This window comes from Armigeres subalbatus, chromosome 3 (genome assembly GCF_024139115.2).
Source record: "Armigeres subalbatus isolate Guangzhou_Male chromosome 3, GZ_Asu_2, whole genome shotgun sequence".
In the NCBI taxonomy this organism is placed as follows: Eukaryota; Metazoa; Arthropoda; class Insecta; order Diptera; family Culicidae; genus Armigeres; species Armigeres subalbatus.
In genome coordinates this window covers 328,740,990-328,762,432 of record NC_085141.1, presented here as the reverse complement: position 1 = coordinate 328,762,432, position 21,443 = coordinate 328,740,990, and the positions used below count along the sequence as shown (strand labels likewise).

At 43.8% G+C, this 21,443-nt stretch overlaps 1 protein-coding gene across 4 annotated transcripts; it reads right to left on the bottom strand.

Annotated features, from left to right (window-relative positions):
• Positions 1 to 8,413: 8,413 nt before the first annotated feature.
• LOC134225613 (uncharacterized) lies at positions 8,414 to 21,443 on the bottom strand. Of its 4 annotated transcripts, none has more exons than XM_062705819.1 (7): positions 20,562 to 21,443; positions 20,334 to 20,499; positions 19,024 to 20,214; positions 18,785 to 18,965; positions 18,374 to 18,722; positions 9,599 to 9,746; positions 8,414 to 9,539 (listed from the first exon to the last, which is right to left on the bottom strand). In XM_062705819.1, the coding sequence occupies exons 1-7, from the start codon at positions 21,157 to 21,159 to the stop codon at positions 9,011 to 9,013; spliced, it is 3,162 nt and encodes a 1,053-aa protein (XP_062561803.1). In that variant the 5' UTR covers positions 21,160 to 21,443; the 3' UTR covers positions 8,414 to 9,010. The 4 variants fall into 4 exon arrangements, with proteins under 4 accessions (XP_062561803.1, XP_062561805.1, XP_062561804.1 ...); XM_062705821.1 differs by having other exon boundaries at positions 8,414 to 9,524; XM_062705820.1 differs by having other exon boundaries at positions 19,024 to 20,202.

Sequence of the window (21,443 nt, the reverse complement as noted above, 5' to 3'; positions counted from 1 at the left end):
AAATTTGTATCCGTGATCGAGATTGATCAAGATTCACGAAAGCTGCTCACAATCAATACTCACAAGGGACTTTTTGAATTTATACGACTTTCTCCTGGTGTCAAGACAGCTCCAGGTGTTTTTCAAGAAATTGTAGACAACATGATCGCTGGTTTGGACGGAGTAAGTGGCTATTTAGATGATATTGTCGTGGCAAGTGATTCAGTGGAAGAACTCATTATTCATTTAGAGCGTCTATTTGCACGCTGGGACGGGACTTGCAAAGAGGAAAAAATGTAACTTCATCTGCAACCAGCAAGCGCTGTCACGAATTGTCAGATGCAACCAGCACCTTTTGTGTAAAAGTATTGGTATCCCTCAAAAAGTATTCCGAATGATTTTGTTTTACGAGTACTTTTTCACTTTGAAAAGTATTCTAGAAAAGCCGGACAGCTTAATATTTAACTGCTATGAATACGTGTTTTATTTCCGATAGGAAAATCTTTATAAAAATAAGTTTACAAAACCGTAAATCACAAACACTTTTATTGTGCTCAGAAGATTCTACACGCAAAAAAATGTTGCGGTCGAAACTACCATTCCGAGGGTTAATTTAAGAATACGCACCGACGATTTTCAGCAGACAACAAACCCGTTTGATTTTACCGTGCGCGCAGTAAAAATCAACTGTGGTCCTGGTGGAATGTTGTTAGTTGTTACATGAACTGAATCAGTGGTGAATTTGTCCGAATGCATGGTTAATTTAAGGTGGTTATACAACAAAGCCACAAATCGGCCATCTTGGAAACCACGTGCTTTTTCCTCATAATTTTCAAGAGCACGAATTAGGAGAACCATACGGCACATAGTGGTGATACAATCGAAGAATCATTTACTTACTTATGCTTTACAATCGACTTTAGTTTCAGCACTGTATGAAAAGTATAATGTCGTATTTTACCAGTTGAAGATGGGAGTGGAAAAACATGTGGTGAATTTGAAATTCACCACTGGACTGATTGTATAATCACCTTAACTGAAAATTTGTGGTTGTTTTAAAAACATGGCGTAGTCTACAAAATAGTAACCGTTACCATGGAATTTTTCTCAGTGTACCCGGGATTTAGGTGAAACACTCAAGGAAACAGTTGAGAATCGATGATCAACTGTGATGAAAAGAAGAACAAGTGTCAAAACAAGGAAAAAGAAGCCGTCTTTGCAGGTCTCGTCTCAGTTTGCACGTATTCGCGAATATGGTTTTACTCTTAAGATTGAGAAAAGAAATGAAGAAATTATGAGTGAAATTAAGTATCTGGGGTTAATCGTTGATTCTCAAGGTATACGTTCAGATCCAGAGAAGGTTCGAGCCATTAGTGAGATGCCGGCACCGCATGATGTCCACTACCTTACGATCATTTTTGGGTGCGGTGAATTACCTATTATAGCAAATTTGTGCGTGGTATGCATAAACTACGTGAACCGATGGATGCATTACTAGCTGGATGCATAGCTTGTCAACAATCTTTCAACCAATTCAAACGGGTTTTGCAGTCAAACTTGTTACTCACACATTATGACCCAAGGCTCGAGATTATTGTTGCCGCTGATGCTTCCATGAGTGTAGTTGGAGCGGTTCTGCTACATCGTTTTCCAGACGGCACAATTAAGGCGGTTTGTCACGTTTCCAGAATCATGACTCAAGCAGAAAAAGGATACAGTCAAGGCGAGAAAGAAGCATTGGCGCTAATTTTTGCCGTTACCAAATTTCAACGAATGTTGTTTGGACGTCCATTTACATTGCAGACAGCCTTTGGTTTCCATTTTCGGATCGAAGAAAGGAATTCCGGTTCACACCGCTAATCGGCTTCAACGGTGGGCGTTAACTATGTTTTTGTATAATTTCAAAATCGAATTCAAATCAACGGAAACCTTTGGATACGCCGACTTTCTATCAAGACTCATAAATTAGCATGCTAAACCTGAAGAGGAATATGTTATCGCAAGTACTCGAATGGAGACAAGCATTAGAATAATCCAAACCGAATCACTACTAAGGAAGATAAAACACTCCTGAATGTACTTCAACAAATCAAAACTGGATGGTCAACAACCAATATGGCACCTGATGTGAAACCGTATCGTGCACGACAAGAATCGTTATACTACAGGGCCGGATTTATAGGGGGGCGGGGGGCCGTGGCCCCGGGCCCCCACAAATCTTATGTACCAAAACCAACTTTTTTTGTACATTTTGGGGCCCCCACATACCGTCGGCCCCGGGGCCCCCTTCCGGCTAAATTCGGCTCTGGTTATACAGTTCAGGGGATTGTGTCATGTTATCGGATAGAGTGGTCATTCCAGATATTCTTCGTACACCAGTTCTAAAGCAGCTACATGCTGGACATCTTGGGATGGAGCGAATGAAAGCCATAGCACGCAGCTACGTATTTTGGCCAAACATCGATGCGGACATTGAAGATTACGTTCGACGATGCTCCCGTTGCAGCAGTAGCCAAGTCTCCCACAAAGACAACACTTTCATCTTAGCCAATTCCTACACAGCCATTAGGCTTTCAGCGATCGTGTACGTACACGCACGTTTCACTCACACTTTTACTAGGTTTGTTTGCAACCACGAGCAGCTGTCACGGCCCTGCGTTCGTGTTGGTGAGAAATGTCGGCGAGACCCTAATGGTCTCGTATCCATGTGGACTATGCCGGGCCATATAAGGGCAATTTTTTTCTGGTTATCGTCGACGCTCTCACCAAGTGGCCAGAAATATATTGCACGAACTCCATGACATCATCCTTCACTATAAACAAGCTTTTAGAAACCATAGCAAGGTTTGGATTACCAGATGTTATCGTGACTGACAACGGAACACAGTTTGATTCAAATTCCTTCGCAAAGTTTTGTGAAAAGAATGGAATAGAATATATTCAAATTCCACCATTTCATCCTCAGTCGAACGGACAAGCCGAGCGGTTTGTCGATACATTGAAAAGGGCGTTAACAAAAATGGAATGTGATGCAATTGAAGAGGCACTTCAAACGTTTCTGTTCACGTACAGATACACTCCAAACAAATATATTGAAGATTCAAAATCACCTGCCGAAGCGATGCTTGGAAGAAAAATCAAAATGAATTTGGACCATCTAAAAAAAACAACAACCCTATTCGTTACAGGTTAATCACCAGCAAAATTACCAATTTAATAGATCTCATTGCGTCAATGAAAGGATGTTTGCTGCCGGTGATGAAGTATACGCAAAAATTCATATACCTACGCAATAAACGATACTGGGCTGCTGGAAAGATATGTAGGGGGAATGACGGCTTTGGGGCTGCGAAATGGTGAGTTGACATCCGGGAAGGGGCGCCTAACATAGCTCTGGTCCTCACAAGTTCCAATACTCACGCTTCCACGGGTCTTCCGATGACAATTGGCCGCCAGCTACGGGTTGCGTACTTAGCTGGTAGTGTACTCTGGGCACAGTTGTTCTTCTGACATCAGCTAGAGTGAGATGGTGCGTCCTGTGGGGTCTGCCTAGGATGTGGTGGGGTTCGACAGTGGGCTCTGTTGAACTTCTATATAAAGCTGCATGTGTTCCCATCAGGCCCTATCAAAGCGACCGTGTGCCGCTCAAAGCGCACTAGCCTAGTCCTGGTGTTGGGTGGGACTTTAAACAAATTTGACCCGACTGATCGAGCGTCTGTTCACCAAGGAGGTGCGGCTCCAACAGCGTCTGTTCTGGCATCCAGCGGCTGAGTATGAAATGCTATTCCCGGAAGCTATACCTAAGATGGCAGCCCCATCCCGGTGGATAGGGAACCTTGGGCCAACAACCTACTGTTCCCGAAACATCAATTTGTTCGAGAATCCGATAATGAAAGAATACGGACTGATTTTACGGCGACGACTCTTAGCGCGAAACAACGGACACGAATAGGAACATGGAACGTTTTAACACTAGCCCAGCAGGGTAAATTGGCACAACTTGCCAATGAGGCACGCCGCATGAAGCTTGAGATCCTGGGACTGAGTGAAGTCCGTTGGCCAAACTTTGGAGAACACAGAACACCGTCGGGACAAGTTCTGCTATACTCTGGTTCAGTGGCGTAGCCAGGGGGGTGGTTTTGGGCATAAAACCCCCTCCAGAGACAAAATTTTTAGAAGAAATTTTTTTTTTCGAAAAAAAAAATGTTCGGAAAGCCCCCCCCAGACCAATTTTCTGGCTACGCCACTGCTCTGGTTTACGAGGTGAACACGCTCCCCGGCATCGCGGAGTTGGCTTCCTACTAAGCGCTCAGGCACACTCTGCGCTTATGAAGTGGGAACCTATAAGTGAAAGGATAATCGTTGCCAGATTTAGAACACGGGTCCGAAACCTTACTATAATCCAATGTTATGCGCCAACCGATGCTGCCGATCTGCAGGACAAAGAGAACTTCTACAGTCAACTCAATGCCGTCGTAGATAGAATTCCGAAGGGTGATATCAAGATCTGTTTGGGCGACTTCAATGCGAAGATCGGATCCGACAACTCCGACAACCATGAGCGCATTATGGGACGCCATGGTCTCGGAGAAATGAGCGAAAACGGAGAGCTGTTCGCAGAATTTTGTGGTAATAACGACATGGTGATCGGGGGATCGCTCTTCCCTCATCGACCGGTTCACAAGGTCACGTGGGTCTCCCGTGGCGGCTTTACAGAAAATCAAAACGACCACATCTGCATCAGCCGAAAATGGAAACGGAGCCTTCTTGATGTACGGAATAAACGTAGTGCCGATATCGCGTCTGATCATCACCTCCTCATCGGCGAAATACGCCTGCGCATTGCGCGGATTCGTCGGCAGGAGGAAAGAGTTGGACGACGATTCAACACACGCCGACTGGAAGATGCCACGGTGAAACGGTCCTTCGTTGAAGAACTGGAGACGCGTGCTGCAGATATTCCGGAAGGTGGCAGCGTGGAAGACCAATGGACCGCCATCAAGAATGCCTTCATCGCCACCAGCGAGAACAATCTGGGCGAACTGCGCACCCAGAGAAAACAATGGATCACCGATGAGACCTGGAGGAAGATAGAGGAGCGAAGAGAAGCCAAAGCCGCGATAGAGCGATCGAAAACCAGAGGAGCCAAAGTCTTAGCCCGTCAACGATACGCGGCTCTTGAGAAGGAAGTAAAACGCTCATGTCGACGGGACAAGCGAGCGTGGCCAGACTCTCTGGCCGACGAAGGAGAGAGAGCCGCCGCAACCGGGGACATTCGCCTCCTCTATGATATCTCACGACGCTTAAACGGGGCGAAGATGAATGCAACGATGCCTGTGAAAGACGCGAATGATCAGTTATTGACCGACCCAACTGACCAGCTGAAACGCTGGTTCGAGCACTTCGAACAACTTTTTCAAGTGCCAGCCAGGCCATCACCACCTCGGCATGATCTGCCTAGGATCCGACGTATAACACGCGTCAATACCGAAGCCCCATCACTGCTAGAGATTCAAACAGCCATCCAAAGCATGAAATCGAATAAAGCCCCAGGGGTCGACCGCATATCAGCCGAGATGCTCAAAGCTGACCCCATGACATCCGCACAACTACTGCATCGTTTATTTCATAATATCTGGGACACCGCAACTTTCCCGGTCGACTGGATGCAAGGTATCTTAGTGAAGGTGCCCAAAAATGGTGACCTGACTGTATGCGATAACTGGCGAGGCATTATGTTACTGTGTACCGTTCTCAAAGTTCTGTGCAAAATTATCCTAGCCCGGATTCAGGAGAAGATCGATGCGACTCTCCGTCGGCAGCAGGCCGGATTCCGTGCCGGAAGATCCTGTGTGGACCATATTGTCACGCTCCGCATAATTCTGGAGCAGCTCAACGAATTTCAAGAGTCCCTTTACTTGGTATTCATTGACTACGAAAAAGCTTTCGACCGTCTCAATCACGAGAATATGTGGGGCGCCCTGAGACGCAAGGGGGTACCTGAGAAAATCATCGGCCTCATCGAAGCACAGTACGAGGCCTTTTCGTGTAGAGTGCTGCACAATAAGGTCCTGTCCGACCCTATCCGGGTCGTAGCTGGTGTGAGGCAAGGATGTATTCTATCACCGTTACTGTTCCTCATCGTAATCGATGAGATTCTGGTAGATGCGATTGACCGTGAACCAAACCGCGGGCTGTTATGGCAGCCTATAACCATGGAGCACCTAAACGACTTCGAATTGGTTGATGACGTTGCACTCCTCGCGCAACGGCGCTCTGATATGCAGAGTAAGCTCAACGACCTTGCCGAGCGCTCCTCCTCGGCAGGTTTAGTCATCAACGTCAACAAAACCAAATCGTTGGATGTAAACACGGTGACTCCTTCCAGTTTCACAGTAGCCGGGCACCCAGTGGAGAATGTTTAAAGCTTCCAATATCTTGGTAGCCAAATGGCGTCAGACGGCGGTACCAAGATCGACATAGGCGCACGGATCAAGAAAGCAAGGGCTGCCTTTGCGAGTTTAAGAAATATTTGGAAAAACAGGCGGATAAGTGAACGCACCAAAATACGAATTTTCAACTCTAACGTGAAATCTGTGCTGTATACGCTAGCGAAACATGGTGTGTATCAGTGGAGAACACTCAACGGCTGCAGGTGTTCATTAACAGATGCCTGCGGTATATAATTCGGGCCTGGTGGCCTCACAACTGGATCTCAAACAACGAGCTCCATCGTCGTTGTCACCAGAGGCCGATAGCAACAGAAATTCGGGATCGGAAGTGGGGCTGGGTCGGCCACACTCTACGTAGGGGCGGAAACGAAATCTGTAAACAAGCATTAGACTGGAACCCAGGACATCGCAGCAGAGGCAGACCCAGAGGCTCATGGCGGCGAAGCCTCAATAAAGAAATAAAAGAAGTCGACCGAAACCTAACCTAGCAACAGGTTAAAGCGATAGCCGGGCAACGCTCAGGATGGAGATCTTTCAAGTCGGCCCTTTGCACCACCGGAGGTGTACAGGATCCATAAGTAAGTAAGTAAGTAATGACGGCTTTGGCAGGTTTTGTTCTATTATTGGCAGGGGGTTTTTTATGACTGACTAGGCTCAAATTTGGCTTAAACATTCTTTGCATATCAAAGAATATTGTGGCCAAATTTCATAAAATTTGGTCGACAAAAACCCCCCTGCCAATAATAGAACAAAACCTGCCAAAGCCGTCTTTCCCCCTAATCGAAAAAAAGGAAGTGTATTATTGACTGCTCCCGAAGTACATACGAGTCAAACAATCAACTGGACTTGAAAATGTTGATGCATTAGAAGCCTCTGATGTTCCCCCGAATACTCCGGATGGACCACGAGAAACTGCCCAAATTAATTCAAACATTCCAGACACACCAACTCCAGTTTCCATTGTAAGGGAATCAAGAACACGAAGGTTTCCAGCATTTTTAAGGATTACAATCTGTTCTAGGGGGAGATGTTAGCATGCCAAACTTAAGACCTAGAACATCATAGCAATCTATGTTACTTTGACACTAAAAATAAAAAGCATTCTTGTTTTCACCTCAGTCCAATCAAGACGTTATTTGTCCAGATCTCTGACTGTCCCATATATAACAATATAGTAACTTTGAGAAAATTTGAAATGTTGGTGCCGATATATTGCGGATCTTTTCAAAATTTTCCACTTTGCGGATTCCGTAAAGTTTTTCCGCAGCTGTCAAAGTTCTACCGCAAGCCTGAAAATATTCGAAACACTGAAACAAAAACCTGATTTTTGGTGTTGTCATCGTAGAATGCCATGTAAAACATTAAAGAAAGAGTATGAAGTGACAGCTGCGGTAGTTTATAAATTGAGCCGGAAAGAGGAAAGTTTTCTCTGGAATAGCAATACATATTAGAGCTTTGAGTGACGGAAACCCAAAGTAAGCATTATGGGCCAAACACAATTGATACGTTTGCGTGCGTTTTGACAGTTTTGCCATGGGAAAACTGTCAAAACGCACGCAAACGTATTAATTGTGTTTGGCCCATTAGCCATATTTTGCCTGTAGATCGCAAGTTCTGAACTCAAAGACGGTTTTGATGACCCAGGATATCCTAAAACCATCTAAACATGTCCCTTGATCTACAGGAATGTATTATGAATATGGTTGAATACATATCCAAGCTTGGAGCGATGAAAAAATCTAGAGTGGTGGTTGTAGATCGCAAGTTCTGAACTCATGGACGGTTTGGATGACGCGGGATATCCTAAAACCATCTTACCATGTCTGATGGGCTTCTGGACTATGTTATGGACATGGTTGAATACATATCCAAGCTTCTAGTGGTGAAATTATGATGATCAACCGGGTGCTTGACTAGAAAAGGCATTAAATACAACGCCATTATACGGGAAACTCTTGTTTAAACGCAAAACAACTTATGAATGATGATTGTTATGCAAGTGCAATAAGGAAACGAATGCAGTTTGTCATTTTATTATTAACTTACTAAATACTTCGTTGGTTCAATGTATGGCTGTATTAAGTGTCCCTTCATCAATAATTGCCAAAATAAAAGATTAGAGAAACATACAAGCTTCTCAATTTCTCTCGTACATTTAGCTTACCATTTAAGTGCTTATTCGATCTTTCTTTTCTGTTAACAGTCTAACCATTGAAAGCATTTAAAAAATTAACCTCACTTCCATAACGAATGTCGCGTGTTTGAGTGGGTTTCGCAGATTACCTCTCCGTTATTTCGATATTGTTGCACGGTTATCTCTTTCTAATATTTAATTGCTATTTGGTTACCTACCGGTTAAATTGAGAACGCGCCACTACCTTGGCAGACATAAAACTCGGATTCGCTGTTGAACAGTTTGCTAAAATTCGACCGCGTAAAACAACCTACACTAAGTAGAACAGACTTTCGAGTCGAAAAGAGTTCGCATCTTTCGAGCTGTACAAACGATACTAAAAAAATATACCCGATTCTAGAGAAGTACTTTTCAACATACCTACGAATGCGGAAGGGGCACTCATTCATACCTTCCGTTGGTGTTTGGCTGTGCGATTGGGCTTAGGGATGGCCCCCGAATCCTTGCACTTCGTCGACTTGTCCACCGCAACCCTCTCAGCTGCCCGTTCATGGCCATTGACCACTACCGTTTTCGCACTATCAGTACTGGTATTTGTTCCTGTGCTATTACCACTGTCATCTACACCTACGTTATTATTCAGATTTACCGTCTTTGAAATCTGAGATTGCTTTTTTTGAGCCTCGCTGGTGGATCGCTTCGAGGGAACCGTTTTCTTCTGATTGCTTCCATTGTTCAAAGCTCCGATCAACGTTAGGAAGAGCTCGCTTTCTTCGCTGGCCTCCGTCGATCGAATGTTGCTCTCGAATGACCGCAGCCGGTACTCCACCGTCAGCAACTTCCGATAGCTGTCGTCATCGTAGAGGAAATGCCCTTCCAGTATCACGAACGCCTGCTTGACCATCGACCGGGCCAGATCGATCGTACGGTGCACCTGGCGCATATCCACCCCGAGAAACCTGTAAAAATGAACGCTATGGAGAACGATCAATAGTTTCGCTCGGCGCTGTGATATTGGACGGACGGGACATACTTGGCCGGGAGCATGTACTTGACGACTCGGCGCACAATCAGCTCGTACTCGTTGGCCACCTGCACGCTCATCTCCGGGAACAGCGTGTCGATGATGGCTTTGCAGCGTTTCAGCAGGACGAACACTCCGTCGATGGCGTCACGGATCACTAATTTAGGAAAGAAGGAGAGGAAATTTTAAAATATCTGAAAAGTTATCATATTATAGAAAAGGCCAAGGAATCCAAACAAAAAACTTCGGACCTTATTTCAACAACGAATCCGAGCAGAGCTGAGGTGATAAAAGCATTCCAGAGGAAATGCGGTAAGATTCCAAAGGGGATCCAAGTTGAAGATTTCTAAGAAAACTCCGATTAGAGGATTTGAAGGGTAGCCAATTAGAAGATTTCAGGCAAAACCTGATAAGAGGATTTTGAAGAAGAATCCGGTTATTCATTTCTAATAGATCTGTGCACCGATTGACTGGAACTTCATCGACGGCAGCGATAGATCATTTTCCACCAGCGGGAGCCTTCAGGAATGCTTCCGGTAGGTCCGCTAGGATTTCCTCCGAAAGTTTCGTCAGGAATTCCTCCAGAAGTTTCGCCAGGAATTCCTTCGGAAGTTCGGCCAGGAATCCCTCCGAAAGTTACCTCAGGATTTCCTCCGAAAGTTCCTTCAGGAATTCTTCCGGAAGTCACTCCAGAAATTCCGCTGGAAGTTCCTCCAAGAATTCCACCGAAAGTTCCTCCAAGAATCCCTCCGAAAGTTCCTCCAAGAATTCCTCCGAAAGTTTTTTCAGGAATTCCTCTGAAACTTCCAACAAGAATTCCTCCGAAAGTTCTTTTGAGAATTCCTCCGAAACTTCTTCCAGGAATTCGCTGGAAGTACCTCCAAGAATTAGCAGAAAGTTCGTCGAGAAAAGTGACTCCAGAAATTCCGCTGGAAGCTCCACCAAGAAGTAGCATTCCTTCAGAAGATCCGCCAGGAATTCCTCCGGAAGTTCCACCAAGAATTCCTTCGGAAGTTTCGCCAGGAATTCCTTCGGAAGTTTGGCCAGGAATCCCTCCAAAAGTTACCCCAGGATTTCCTCCGAAAGTTCCCTCAGTAATTCTTCCGGAAGTGACTCCAGTAATTCCCCTGAAAGTTCCTCCAAGAATTCCACCGAAAGTTCCTCCAAGAATCCCTCCGAAAGTTCCTCCAAGAATTCCTCCGAAAGTGCCTTCAGGAATTCCTCTGAAACTTCCAACAAGAATTCCTCCGAAAGTTCTTTTGAGAATTCCTCCGAAACTTCTTTCAGGAATTCCTTCGGAAGTTCCTCCAGGAATTCGCAGGAAGTTCCTCCAAGAATTAGCAGAAAGTTCGTCCTGAAAGTTTGTCCAGGAAGTTCCTCCAGAAATTCCGCCTGAAGTGACTCCAGGAATTCCGCTGGAAGCTCCACCAAGAATTAGCATTCCTTCGGAAGATCCGCCAGGACCTTCCGGAAGTTCCGCCGGGAATTCCTCCGGAAGTTTCGCCAGCAATTTTTTTCGGAAGTGCGGCTGCGAATTCCTCCAAAAGTTCCCCCAGGATTTCCTCCGAAAGTTGCTATAAGAATTCTTCCGGAAGTGACTTCAGAAATTCCGCTGGAAGTGACTCTAGAAATTCCGCTGAAAGTTCTTCCAAGAATTCCACCGAAAGTGCCTCTAAGCTCCCTCCGAGGCTCAACGAATTTCTCCGAAATTTGCTTCAGGAATTTCTTCGGAAGTTCCTCCAGAAATTCCGTCGGAATTTCTTCCAGGAATTCACAGGAAGTTCCTCCAAGAACTAGCAGGAAGTTTCTCCAGGAATTTCTCCGAAAGTTCCTTCAGAAATTCCGCCGGAAGTTTCTCCAGGAATTTTGCCGGTAGTTTCTCCTGGAAATCCACCGGAATTCCTATAGGAATTCCGACGAAAGTTCCTTCAGGAATTCCTGGAAAAAATTCCGCCAGTAATTAATCCGGACAATACGCTAGGAATTTCAAAGGAAGTCCCACCAGGTAGAGGTGTGCGCCGCCGCGCCACGCCGCCGCCGCCGACAGTTTCAAATTTGTCATGCCGGTGGTCTATAATTTTCCACGCCGATTCAAAATTAAAAGTCTGCAGAATGTTCCGTGGAAATTTCGATAATTAATTGGAATTTCCGAAGATTTTTCCGCATTGGCGTAACTAGCCTCGATGCCCAGGGGTGGCTATAGCCCATTTATCTATTTCTCTAGTTTGAGCTTCTTTTCAAAACATCTCGAACATTTTACCACCTTATTAAGCTACCTTAGTGGTAATGTGATAAAGACGATTCAATCACCTAAGGCAATTGCGGATCAATCACACTCATCCATATTCTTTTTTGGGCATGTGCATGTGCTTTTTGCTGTAGTCCATAGTATCGAAGTATGATTGTTTACTAGCCGATGGATGATTGCTACAACGACTCAAATTGATGGCGTATGACTATGCGTCTAAATGTAGTAGCGCTCGAGTTTGTCTCGCACACTGAAAGGATAATATGTTCCGGATCGCCGTCAGGTTCCCACCGGTAGGCAGTGAAAATATTTACAGATTTCATAAATATTATATCTATCTCAAATCAAAAAAACTCAAAGGTGCAGCCCAATCAGGTTGTACGCAAAGGTGACGTAGGACTACGTAGCTATTTGAAATTGCCATAATAATTTGTGTCGTTCTATTTACATTGAGCAAACTGCTCGGAGGCCAACTGAATCAAGAAGTCGCATAGTTGTTCTCAGATGGATGGACTTGTCTTTAACCGTGGAATTAACATGACTCATCGGCCACTGAAGTCACTCGACTGGCTTTCAGTCTGGAACATCACAATCCTTACTTTGCCACGTACGCTTACATCGCGGGCGAAAACCAATCGTTGGAAATAAATATATCTGCGTTTGGTTTCACGCCACTTCTGATACTGCTTATTTCTCCTTTATTTCGGCTATTTTTGAGGATGGTGTCCTCCAAAAAGGTCTTTATACAAAAGAAAGTTGATCCGACAATCCAATATGAACTTTCTTCAAAGTGCAAAACTCAATCGTAACTAGCAAATTTGATAGCGCGGCGGAGGGAGATGATGCAATTAATTTGAACGGATGGAATCACTAACAGCAACCGAGATATCACGCTAAACCCGTTGCCGCCGAAACAATCCATTTTCGCAATTAACTCTTTCTTTCTATAAAATGCTGGTCCTGAGAAGAACCAATTTTCTTTTCCCAATGCGTCTTTCCAATAACTAACTGTATCCAAACGCTTGTCCAATCCTTGCGTTGAAATTGTCCGACCGCCACTTGATGATTTTTCGCTAAGCCTCCACCATTTGGAATTTATTTTCAGCATTGCCACTGCTATCCACGCCTTCATGCTGCTGTGTCCACTCCGCTGCATCAAATTTTGTCGAACCGCTCATTCCGCTCTTTCCGCGGAATCCCGAGCAAAATGGCTTGCGCGCGCCGGAAAGCTGCTTTATTGTATTCAATAAATTAAGCCCGTTAGCCCCGCCCTTTGTGAATTCTATGGTTGTAAATATAATGTGCACTCATAACGATTATTGAAGGGGCGGGGCTAATGGAATTACTTAATTAGATATAAGAAAGCTGCTTTTCGGCGCGCGCGAGCCATTTCGATCGAAATTCCGCAGACAACGGACCATTCGGAGAATGACAAATTCTAAGAATCCTTTGTAATTTTCTCGCAAGATTCTGAATTTGGTTATGATATGTTGGTTATCTAAGATGCGTATTGTTGCGAGGAATAACAACAGAAATTTGACTCAAGACGAAGTTTCTTCATATTACCAAACATTATCTCTTGGCATCTGTTTGTCCGAGCGACGTTCACCGATGGGTGGTTGCTGTAGATAGTTTCCACTGAGGTGGCGTCTTTATTGATTTTATACAAAAGCCACCATTTTATACAAAAGAAGGTTGATCCGACTATCCGAAATAAACTTTCTTCAAAGTGCAAAACTCAATCGTAAATGGCGAATTTGATAGCGCGTCGGAGGGAGATGATGAAGTGAATTTGAATGGATGGAATCACTAACAACAACCAAGCTACCACGCCAAAACCGATGCCACCGAAACAGTCCATTTTCGCAATTAACTCTATCTTTCCATAAAATGTTGGTCCTGAGAAGAACCAATTTTCTTTTCCCAATGCTCCTTTCCAACTAACTGACACCACAATTTGTAATAAATTTTCAGCATCGGCACTGGGGGTGCGGGATCGCCACAGTGCTATTTTTATGGTCAACCCTTTCTTCATATGAAATGCTGGTTCGTTGAGGTTGAATGATCTGCAGCAACACATCGAGCACCACCACCAATGAGATGGATTTTCTTTGAAAATGTTAGTAGCGCCTCCGTGATGCGGTGTCCGCTCCGCTGCGATCGCTTTGATGCGTCCGCTCTACGTAAAATCTTGTTCAAACTGAGGATTAGATCCAAACCCGGAAATGATTGATTTTTGATGTCTGTGCTAGTGATGTACATGCATGTGATTGGTTAGTTTACCTATTTCTAAACTTTTTATAAATTATCGATAATAAATAGGTAAAAAATAGTATTTTCATATAAATACAAAGAAGCGTTGACTCATCCTTGATCGAATGGTCAAAAAAAAACTGAAAATCCATCGAGAAACGGCTGAGATATTAAAGTTTAAAGTCTATCATATTTTCGTGACGGTCCCCGATTTTCACAATCGTAAAGTGTACCCCAATATAGAAAACACAGACGTAGTCCTACGTCAAAAGGCAACATTCCTCCAGGGATACCGACGGGAATATTCTGAGCATATCGAAGGGAACCTCCAGAGACTCTGAAGGTAATTTGAACGGGAATGTTCCAGTGAATCTTACGGGAATGTTTCAGGGATTCCAATGAGAATCTTTTAGAAATTCCGAATGGAATCCTCCAGGAATTACGACGATAATATTTCTGGAGTACCAACGGGAATGTTCCAGAGATTCCGTCAGAAATCCTCCAGGAATTCCAACGTGAATGTTCAGGGATTTCGTAGGAAATTTTCTAGGGATGTGAAAGCAAATCGTCGAAGAATACCGAATTTATCGTCGAGGGACTCCGTATCAATCCTCCAGAGATTCCGTTAAGAGTTCTCCAGCGATTCCAAAGGGAATCATTCAGGTATATTTAGGCCAATCGTTGAATAATTACGAAGCAAATCGTGGAATGATTCCAAAGCAATTCATCAAGGGATTTCAAAGAATATCGTCGAGGGAGCCCGAAATTAATCTCCTAGAAATTTCGAAGCCAACCGTCGATGTATTCCGAAGCAATTCATCGAGAGATTCCGAAGCAAATCGTCAGAGGGATTCGAAATAAATATTCAAGATATTCTTAAGAAAATCATCGAAGTATTCTGAAACAATTTGTCAAGGAATTCTGAAGCGAATCTCCGAACGATTTCGAAACAAATCTTTGAACGACTCCGGAGGAATTCCAAAGCAAATTCTGAAGCAAATACTCCATGGATTATGAAGGGTATCCCCCACAGATTCCCAAGGGTATTCCTTAACAATACCGAAAGGATCCAGTGTGAATTCTTCTGGATTCCGGTTGGAATATTTCGATTATTTTGAAAGGAATTGTTTAGAGATTCCAATGAGAATTCTTCTCAGATGCTGATGGGATCTGTGGGGATTATCATGCTGCGAGGCAAGCGGAAGTCTGAAGGAAAACTGTCACTCTACTCCGTGATGGTTGAGTTCATTTAATCATCGTACAATGTTCTGTGGAATTGTTCTGTAACATACCAACAGCCGTTTTTGCAATTCTGAGCTTAATCGAGCAATCAGAACCAATTTTCAGATCGAATGAGTGTCAGAGGTGTATTTTCCTATATATTTTGACTGAAATCCCCATACAAACTTCAAATCAAATGCGCCAGCTTATGCAACAAGCGATTGAGCTGAAATTTTCAAAGATTAATTTTCTCACCAAAAGACACAATCCTAGGGGGTGCCCCGTGGAAATCAAACTTTTTGTTTCCTGGGCCAGTCTATTCATAATGCTATATGTTGAAAATTTATATCACTGCTAACTAACTAACAAATCCTAGCTAATTTTTTGCTAGGAAGGGCTCCCCATTGCCATTTGGCAATTTGGCAATTTTCGCTAAAAAAAAGTCGTTTAGCTGAATATGTAATTTGGTAAAAAATGCCGTTTGGCTCATATAATTTGTTTGAAGAAGGGGCATTTTCGGACCAAATAACTCTTTCTGTCAAACGACCATTTCTACCAAACGGCATTTTCGGCCAAGTGATCTAGTCCATCAAATGACTTTTTTGGTCAAACGACCATTTGGGCCAAATGACATTTTCAGCTAAATAAGCTGCTAGGGCAAACAACTTTTTCAGTTAAATTACTAATTCGGTCTAATGAGCCTTTCGGCTGTTTGTCGCTTACCGCCAAATGTTATTTTCAGTCAAACCTTTCACCTAATACCGTTTCGGACAAACGTTTAATTCGGCCTAATGGAATTTGGCTAGATGACTTTTGGTCTTAACTGTTATTCTTGACTTTCGGTCAAACGACAGGTAGAGCCTTTTGGTCGATAGACAAAAGGCCGAAAGGTATTTGGCCGAACAAACCATTAGGCCAAAACCCATCTGATTGACAAATTAAATTTAGCTGAAATGGCCATTTGGCCGCAAAAGTTTGATCAAAAAGATGTTTGGCCGCAATGGTCGTTTGTCAGAGAGGTCATTTGGCCGAAAATGTTATTTGGCCAAACGAGTGGATATTTTTGACCATATTATCCGTCCAGTAATCAACATTTGGCCGTAAAATCAAATGACATTTTCGACCAAATTTCCCTTTCTGTCAAACAACCATTACGGTCGAACGACATTTTCGGCCTTATAACCTATTCGGCCAAACGAGCATTTCAACCAAACGACGTGTTAGAGAAAAATGGGCCAAATTACCAATTCGGCCTTATGTCTCTTTGGCCAAATGCGATTTTTGGCCAAACTGTTTTCCATTGTATAACCGTTTTGCACAACTTTCATTTCGGTAAAATACAATTCGGCTTGATAATTTTCAACTTAACGTATTATACGGCCAAACGGCTTTAGCCTAATGATTTTCGGACAAAGGACCCTTCCGCTTTTTTAAATAATTTCCCATTGAATATCCTAAGATTTTTTTTATGGATTCAAAGAATTCCCTGTAAAAATACAAAAAAATCCTTCAAAAAATTGATTTATTTTGTTGAATTACCGAACGGTTACCAGTATTTTTTTTAAATCTCCTAAAGATCTGAATAATTTTGGTTGAAATTTTGCAAAAAATCATCGTGGAAAATAAAAAAAAATCCATGCAAATTCCAATGAATTTCCTATGAATATTTCGAACAATTTGCCGTTGAAATTCAATTTTTATGTTGATGTCCTCATTTTGAGCAATCTCCTGCGGAAAATTTGAAGAATTTTCTGAGTAAATTTCAAATAATCCTCAACAGAAACTTTCCGTTGACTTTCCGAACATTTTCCTGTAGAAACTTGAAACAATTTTCCTTAGAAATTCTTAAGTACTTCTTTGAAATTTCCAAATAGTTCTCATAACTTCATAGTAGTTGTCTTGGAAAATCCGAAAATAATTTTCAAATGAATATTTTGGAGAAACTCAGAGATTTTTCGGGAGAAGTTTATCAGATTTTCCGTAGAAATTAAAAAGAATTTTCCGTTGAAGTCTTGAAAACATCCTGAAACAATGCAGAAAAAAATCTTCAAGAAATGATCGTAAAAAATCTCCTCGCCGATTCACGCCGCCGCCGCCGACCAAAATTCTGACAAACGCCGCCGCCGCCAATTTTCGGACTGGCGCACACCTCTACCACCAGGACTTCCTCCGGAAGATCCGCCAAGAATTCCTCAGGAAGTTCCGCCAGGAATTGCTCCGCAAGTTCCCCCAGGAATTCCACCAGAAGTTTCAAGAATTCTTCCGGAAATGACTCCAGAAATTCCTCCGGAAGTACAGCAAGGAATTCCTCCAGAAGTTTCGCCAGGAATTCCTCCGGAAGTTCGGCCAGGAATTCCCCCGAAAGTTAACCCAAGATTTCCTCCGAAAGCTTCTTCAGGAAGTCATCCGGAACTGACTCCAGAAATCCAGCTGGAAGTTCCTCCAAAAATCCCTCCGAAAGTTCCTCCAGGAATTCATATCCCTTTAGATTTTTAGATAAGGAAGAAGGAATCAGGAAGAAGGAAAGAAGAAGGAAGAATAAAGCAGGAAGAATAAAGAAGAAAGGACAAAGAAAGAAGAAAAACGAAAAAGGAAGAAGAAAGAAAAGAAATAAAGAAGAAAAAAGATAGAAGAAAAAAAAGGCAGATGAGAGAACAATGCAATACAGAGGAAGAAGAAAGAAGGAAAATAAGAAGGAAGAAAATGAAAACGGAAGAAAGAAAAACTAACAGAAGGAAGATAGGAGAAGAAAAAAGAAAGAAAATACAAAGAAAAAATAAAGATGGAAGAAGAAAAACGTAAGAAGGAAGACAGTAGATGGAAAAAGAAAGAAGCGGAAAGGAAGAAGAGGGAACAAGAAAAAGAAAGAAGGTAGAATATGGAAGACGTAAGAAGGAAGAAGAAAACGGGAGAATGGAGAAAGAAGAATGAAAAAAGAGAAGGATTTTTTTCAACAATTCCGCCAAATGGCCCACCACCAGTTAGAGGATTCCAAGTAAAAAATTCTACAAAAATTGCTCGAAGTATTTCAAGAGAAATCTTCTTCTAGCATCCAAACTCACCTTCGTCGGCAAAGCATGACAACTGTTCTTTGAGGTTGTTGTACAGCGGGATGTTGGTGGCGTCGACAAACACCATCAACCAAATGCGTTCGAAGAACATCAGCAGCTCCACTTTCCTTTTCCCGGAGGCGGTGGCCGTCTGCAGCCCTCCGATCGTCCGTCCCAGCATCGACAGCGGAATCAACTGCGGCAGGTGGTTTCGCGACAGGTTGGACTCGATACCTTGCAGCTGTTGGATGAGCAGTTCCATTTCAGGGGTTTGTTCCTTGACCTGGAAACACTGGGGACAGGTGTGCGGTGCATCTCCGTTGAAGAGACATTCCTCACATTTGACTCGTTGGTAGCGGGTCTGAAATAAATGAAAGAAATTTTAATTCATCCATCAGCCGTGGATATATCGGCGCAACAAACCCAATGATCCTCGATCTGACCACACTCAAGACAATCACAGTTGACGTAGATCTTACTCAGATATTCACGGCGCTTTTCCCTGGGGGCGTTTTTGTAATGCGGGCCATGGTTGATAGTAAGTTCTTCACCTTCGCTGATGTTGCGACGAGCGCGGGCCACAAACAGACCGTTGGAAATCATACTGAAAAAATATAAAAATTAAAGCATCCTCTACAAAATAAAAATAATAAATAACTTACGCAAATAAAAGATTCGGTCCGCAGGAGTGCTTGAAATTCATCGCAGTTGGATAAAAAGTCCGTAGCGTGTTCGGGAACGATCGACCTTTGCTACACGTTGGAATTTCGCCAAAATAGTCAAAGTAGCTGTCGTAGAAACGGAGCAGGGCTTTGTCTACAACGTCCGCCGCTCGTTCGCGTTGGTGATTGAGATAGGCGGTGCGCGAAATAGTATTTATTCCAGCTCCTTCCAGGCAAGACTGCCATAGCTTTACGACATTCGCCCTGGTCCACAGTCGAGGGCCAAAATCTTCCTCTAATTCGTCGCTAGAGTGCTGACTACTTTCCATCTCCCGCTTCAACGTGTCCAAATGTTTTAAAATGCCCTTTCGCAACGAATCAGTGTCTATCGATGCTCGGGGAAAACCAGTGCTCTCCTTTCCATATCGTTCAAGCGCTTCTAGAATAGTTTTCCGAAGGGGCTCCTCCCGGTTGTCGTCCCCGATGGTGACAAAATCTTCAATTCGTCCCACGAAATCCTCCGTAGCGGGAATGTCGAACGAGAGTCGATGGACCTTTGTCATGGTTAGCGTACAGAAGTGGAGCAAAAGTCCACCGATGAATATGTCGAATTGAAAGTCGTCGAACTGCTTCCACTGATCGAAGAACTGAGATCTGATTTTGTGATCGAACTTGACGTAGCTGAGCAATTTCTCCGTTTTAATCATGAGTGCGTCAAAGTCCTCTGGACGGAAATTGCTGTACTCCAACTTGCAGAGCAGTGCATTGAACAGATCGGCGAACGCCTCTCGGCCCTCCAGCAGCACTTTGAACAGCTCGTCGGCTGACCTGGGACCTTTGTAGCTCGCGGACGATTTCACAGCCAGTATTCTCTTCAGAGTATTGAGGGTTCGGATGAGCATCCGAATCTCCAGATTACCGTTGACTAGAGGGAAGAACAGCAACTGATAGCCACGGCACTCGTACCGATGGTATCCGGCATCGCGCCTTTGGCACTGATAGGAACAGTAGAACACTCCTTGGCAGTGGAAGCATGGGATCAGGTGCGGCTGGACGACATGACAGGTGTAGCATTGAACCTTGGAGAACTCCAAGTGGGATGCCAGCGGTCGTTCCACCAGTACGATGGACCCTTCCGGGATGAACGTGTTCGCCACCAGTTTGGGGGTATTGTTTTCACTGTAAAAATTTCTTTAAATTTTTATTATGGTTAATCTTTAAATAAATTGAAGCAAGAAACAAAAATTCTCAAAATCAAAATCAAAAATCATTCATTGAAAAAGTTTGAAATATTCATGCTGCATACTTACGTATCTAAACTACAAGCTTTGGAAGCACCACAAATTAGCTTATCAGATGTAAACCCCATAAATGGTTCGAAATCGATCTCCTCGACGTAATCATCTTGCACTGAAGGTTCGTTCTTGGTACACTTGTCATTGTGGATTTCCTGCGGTATATAATTTGCGTGAAGATCTGAAACAAGAAACGGCACTTCATGAATTCACAGCACGTTAGAAGTTATCCCCAGAGCATACCAAACTCTTTCTTCATCTCCTCCATATGACGGTCTGGTTCACTCTTTAACTGCGAATCGTACCGCCTAAATTCGTCGTTCCATCGATTCACAAACGCCGAACAGCGGGACTTTGTCAACCGAACCTTCATCGCATTGCCCGTTGCTCGGTAGCACCTCAACAGGCAGAGATACGTCCCCAGAGTGAACCGTTCCCCTTCAATCCGCAAACAGATCTCCAGATGTCGAATAGCATCCTGCATCCGTTCCTTCCGCCTCAACAGCTCTCCCTTCTGACACAGGATCGCCTTGGCCAGCGTGTCATCCGCCGGACAGCGGTGCAAAGCTTGCGTAATGTGAATCATCGCTTTGTCCAGCTCGTCATTTTCCGCCAGTTGCGCCGTCAAGTTGTGCAACCGATCCGCCTCCCTACGGTTTTGCCGCTGACGGATGAACGACTTCTCCTGCAGCAGCGACAGCCACTGCCCCGTCGGGATCTGCTCGAAGTGATGAAAGTTGCGAACCACGATCGCAAACTCCTGAAAGACACTGGTCTCGCCGGAATCGTCGGTACTGTCTGGCCGACTGAACTCCACCGCGGGGCAGTTGAGATTTTCCATTCCGCCGAGCAGGTCCGAAGGCGATTCGGCTCAAGCGGGAGAGCGAAGAAAATTCAAAACTGGCTGGAACGATACTAGCTGGGCATAACGCGGTTTCAGTGTGGAGAATTTTAACCGTTCGAATTCAGAAGCGTTGTCGCACTAGGATAATATTTTAACTCGAATAAACAGGAATAAAATCTCATAAATTCACACGCGTTTTCACAAAACAAAGCTCTAAACCGCAAATGGAAACGAATTTCACACCAGTCGTGGGCTGGTGTTGCAAAAGGCTTGACAGCTCT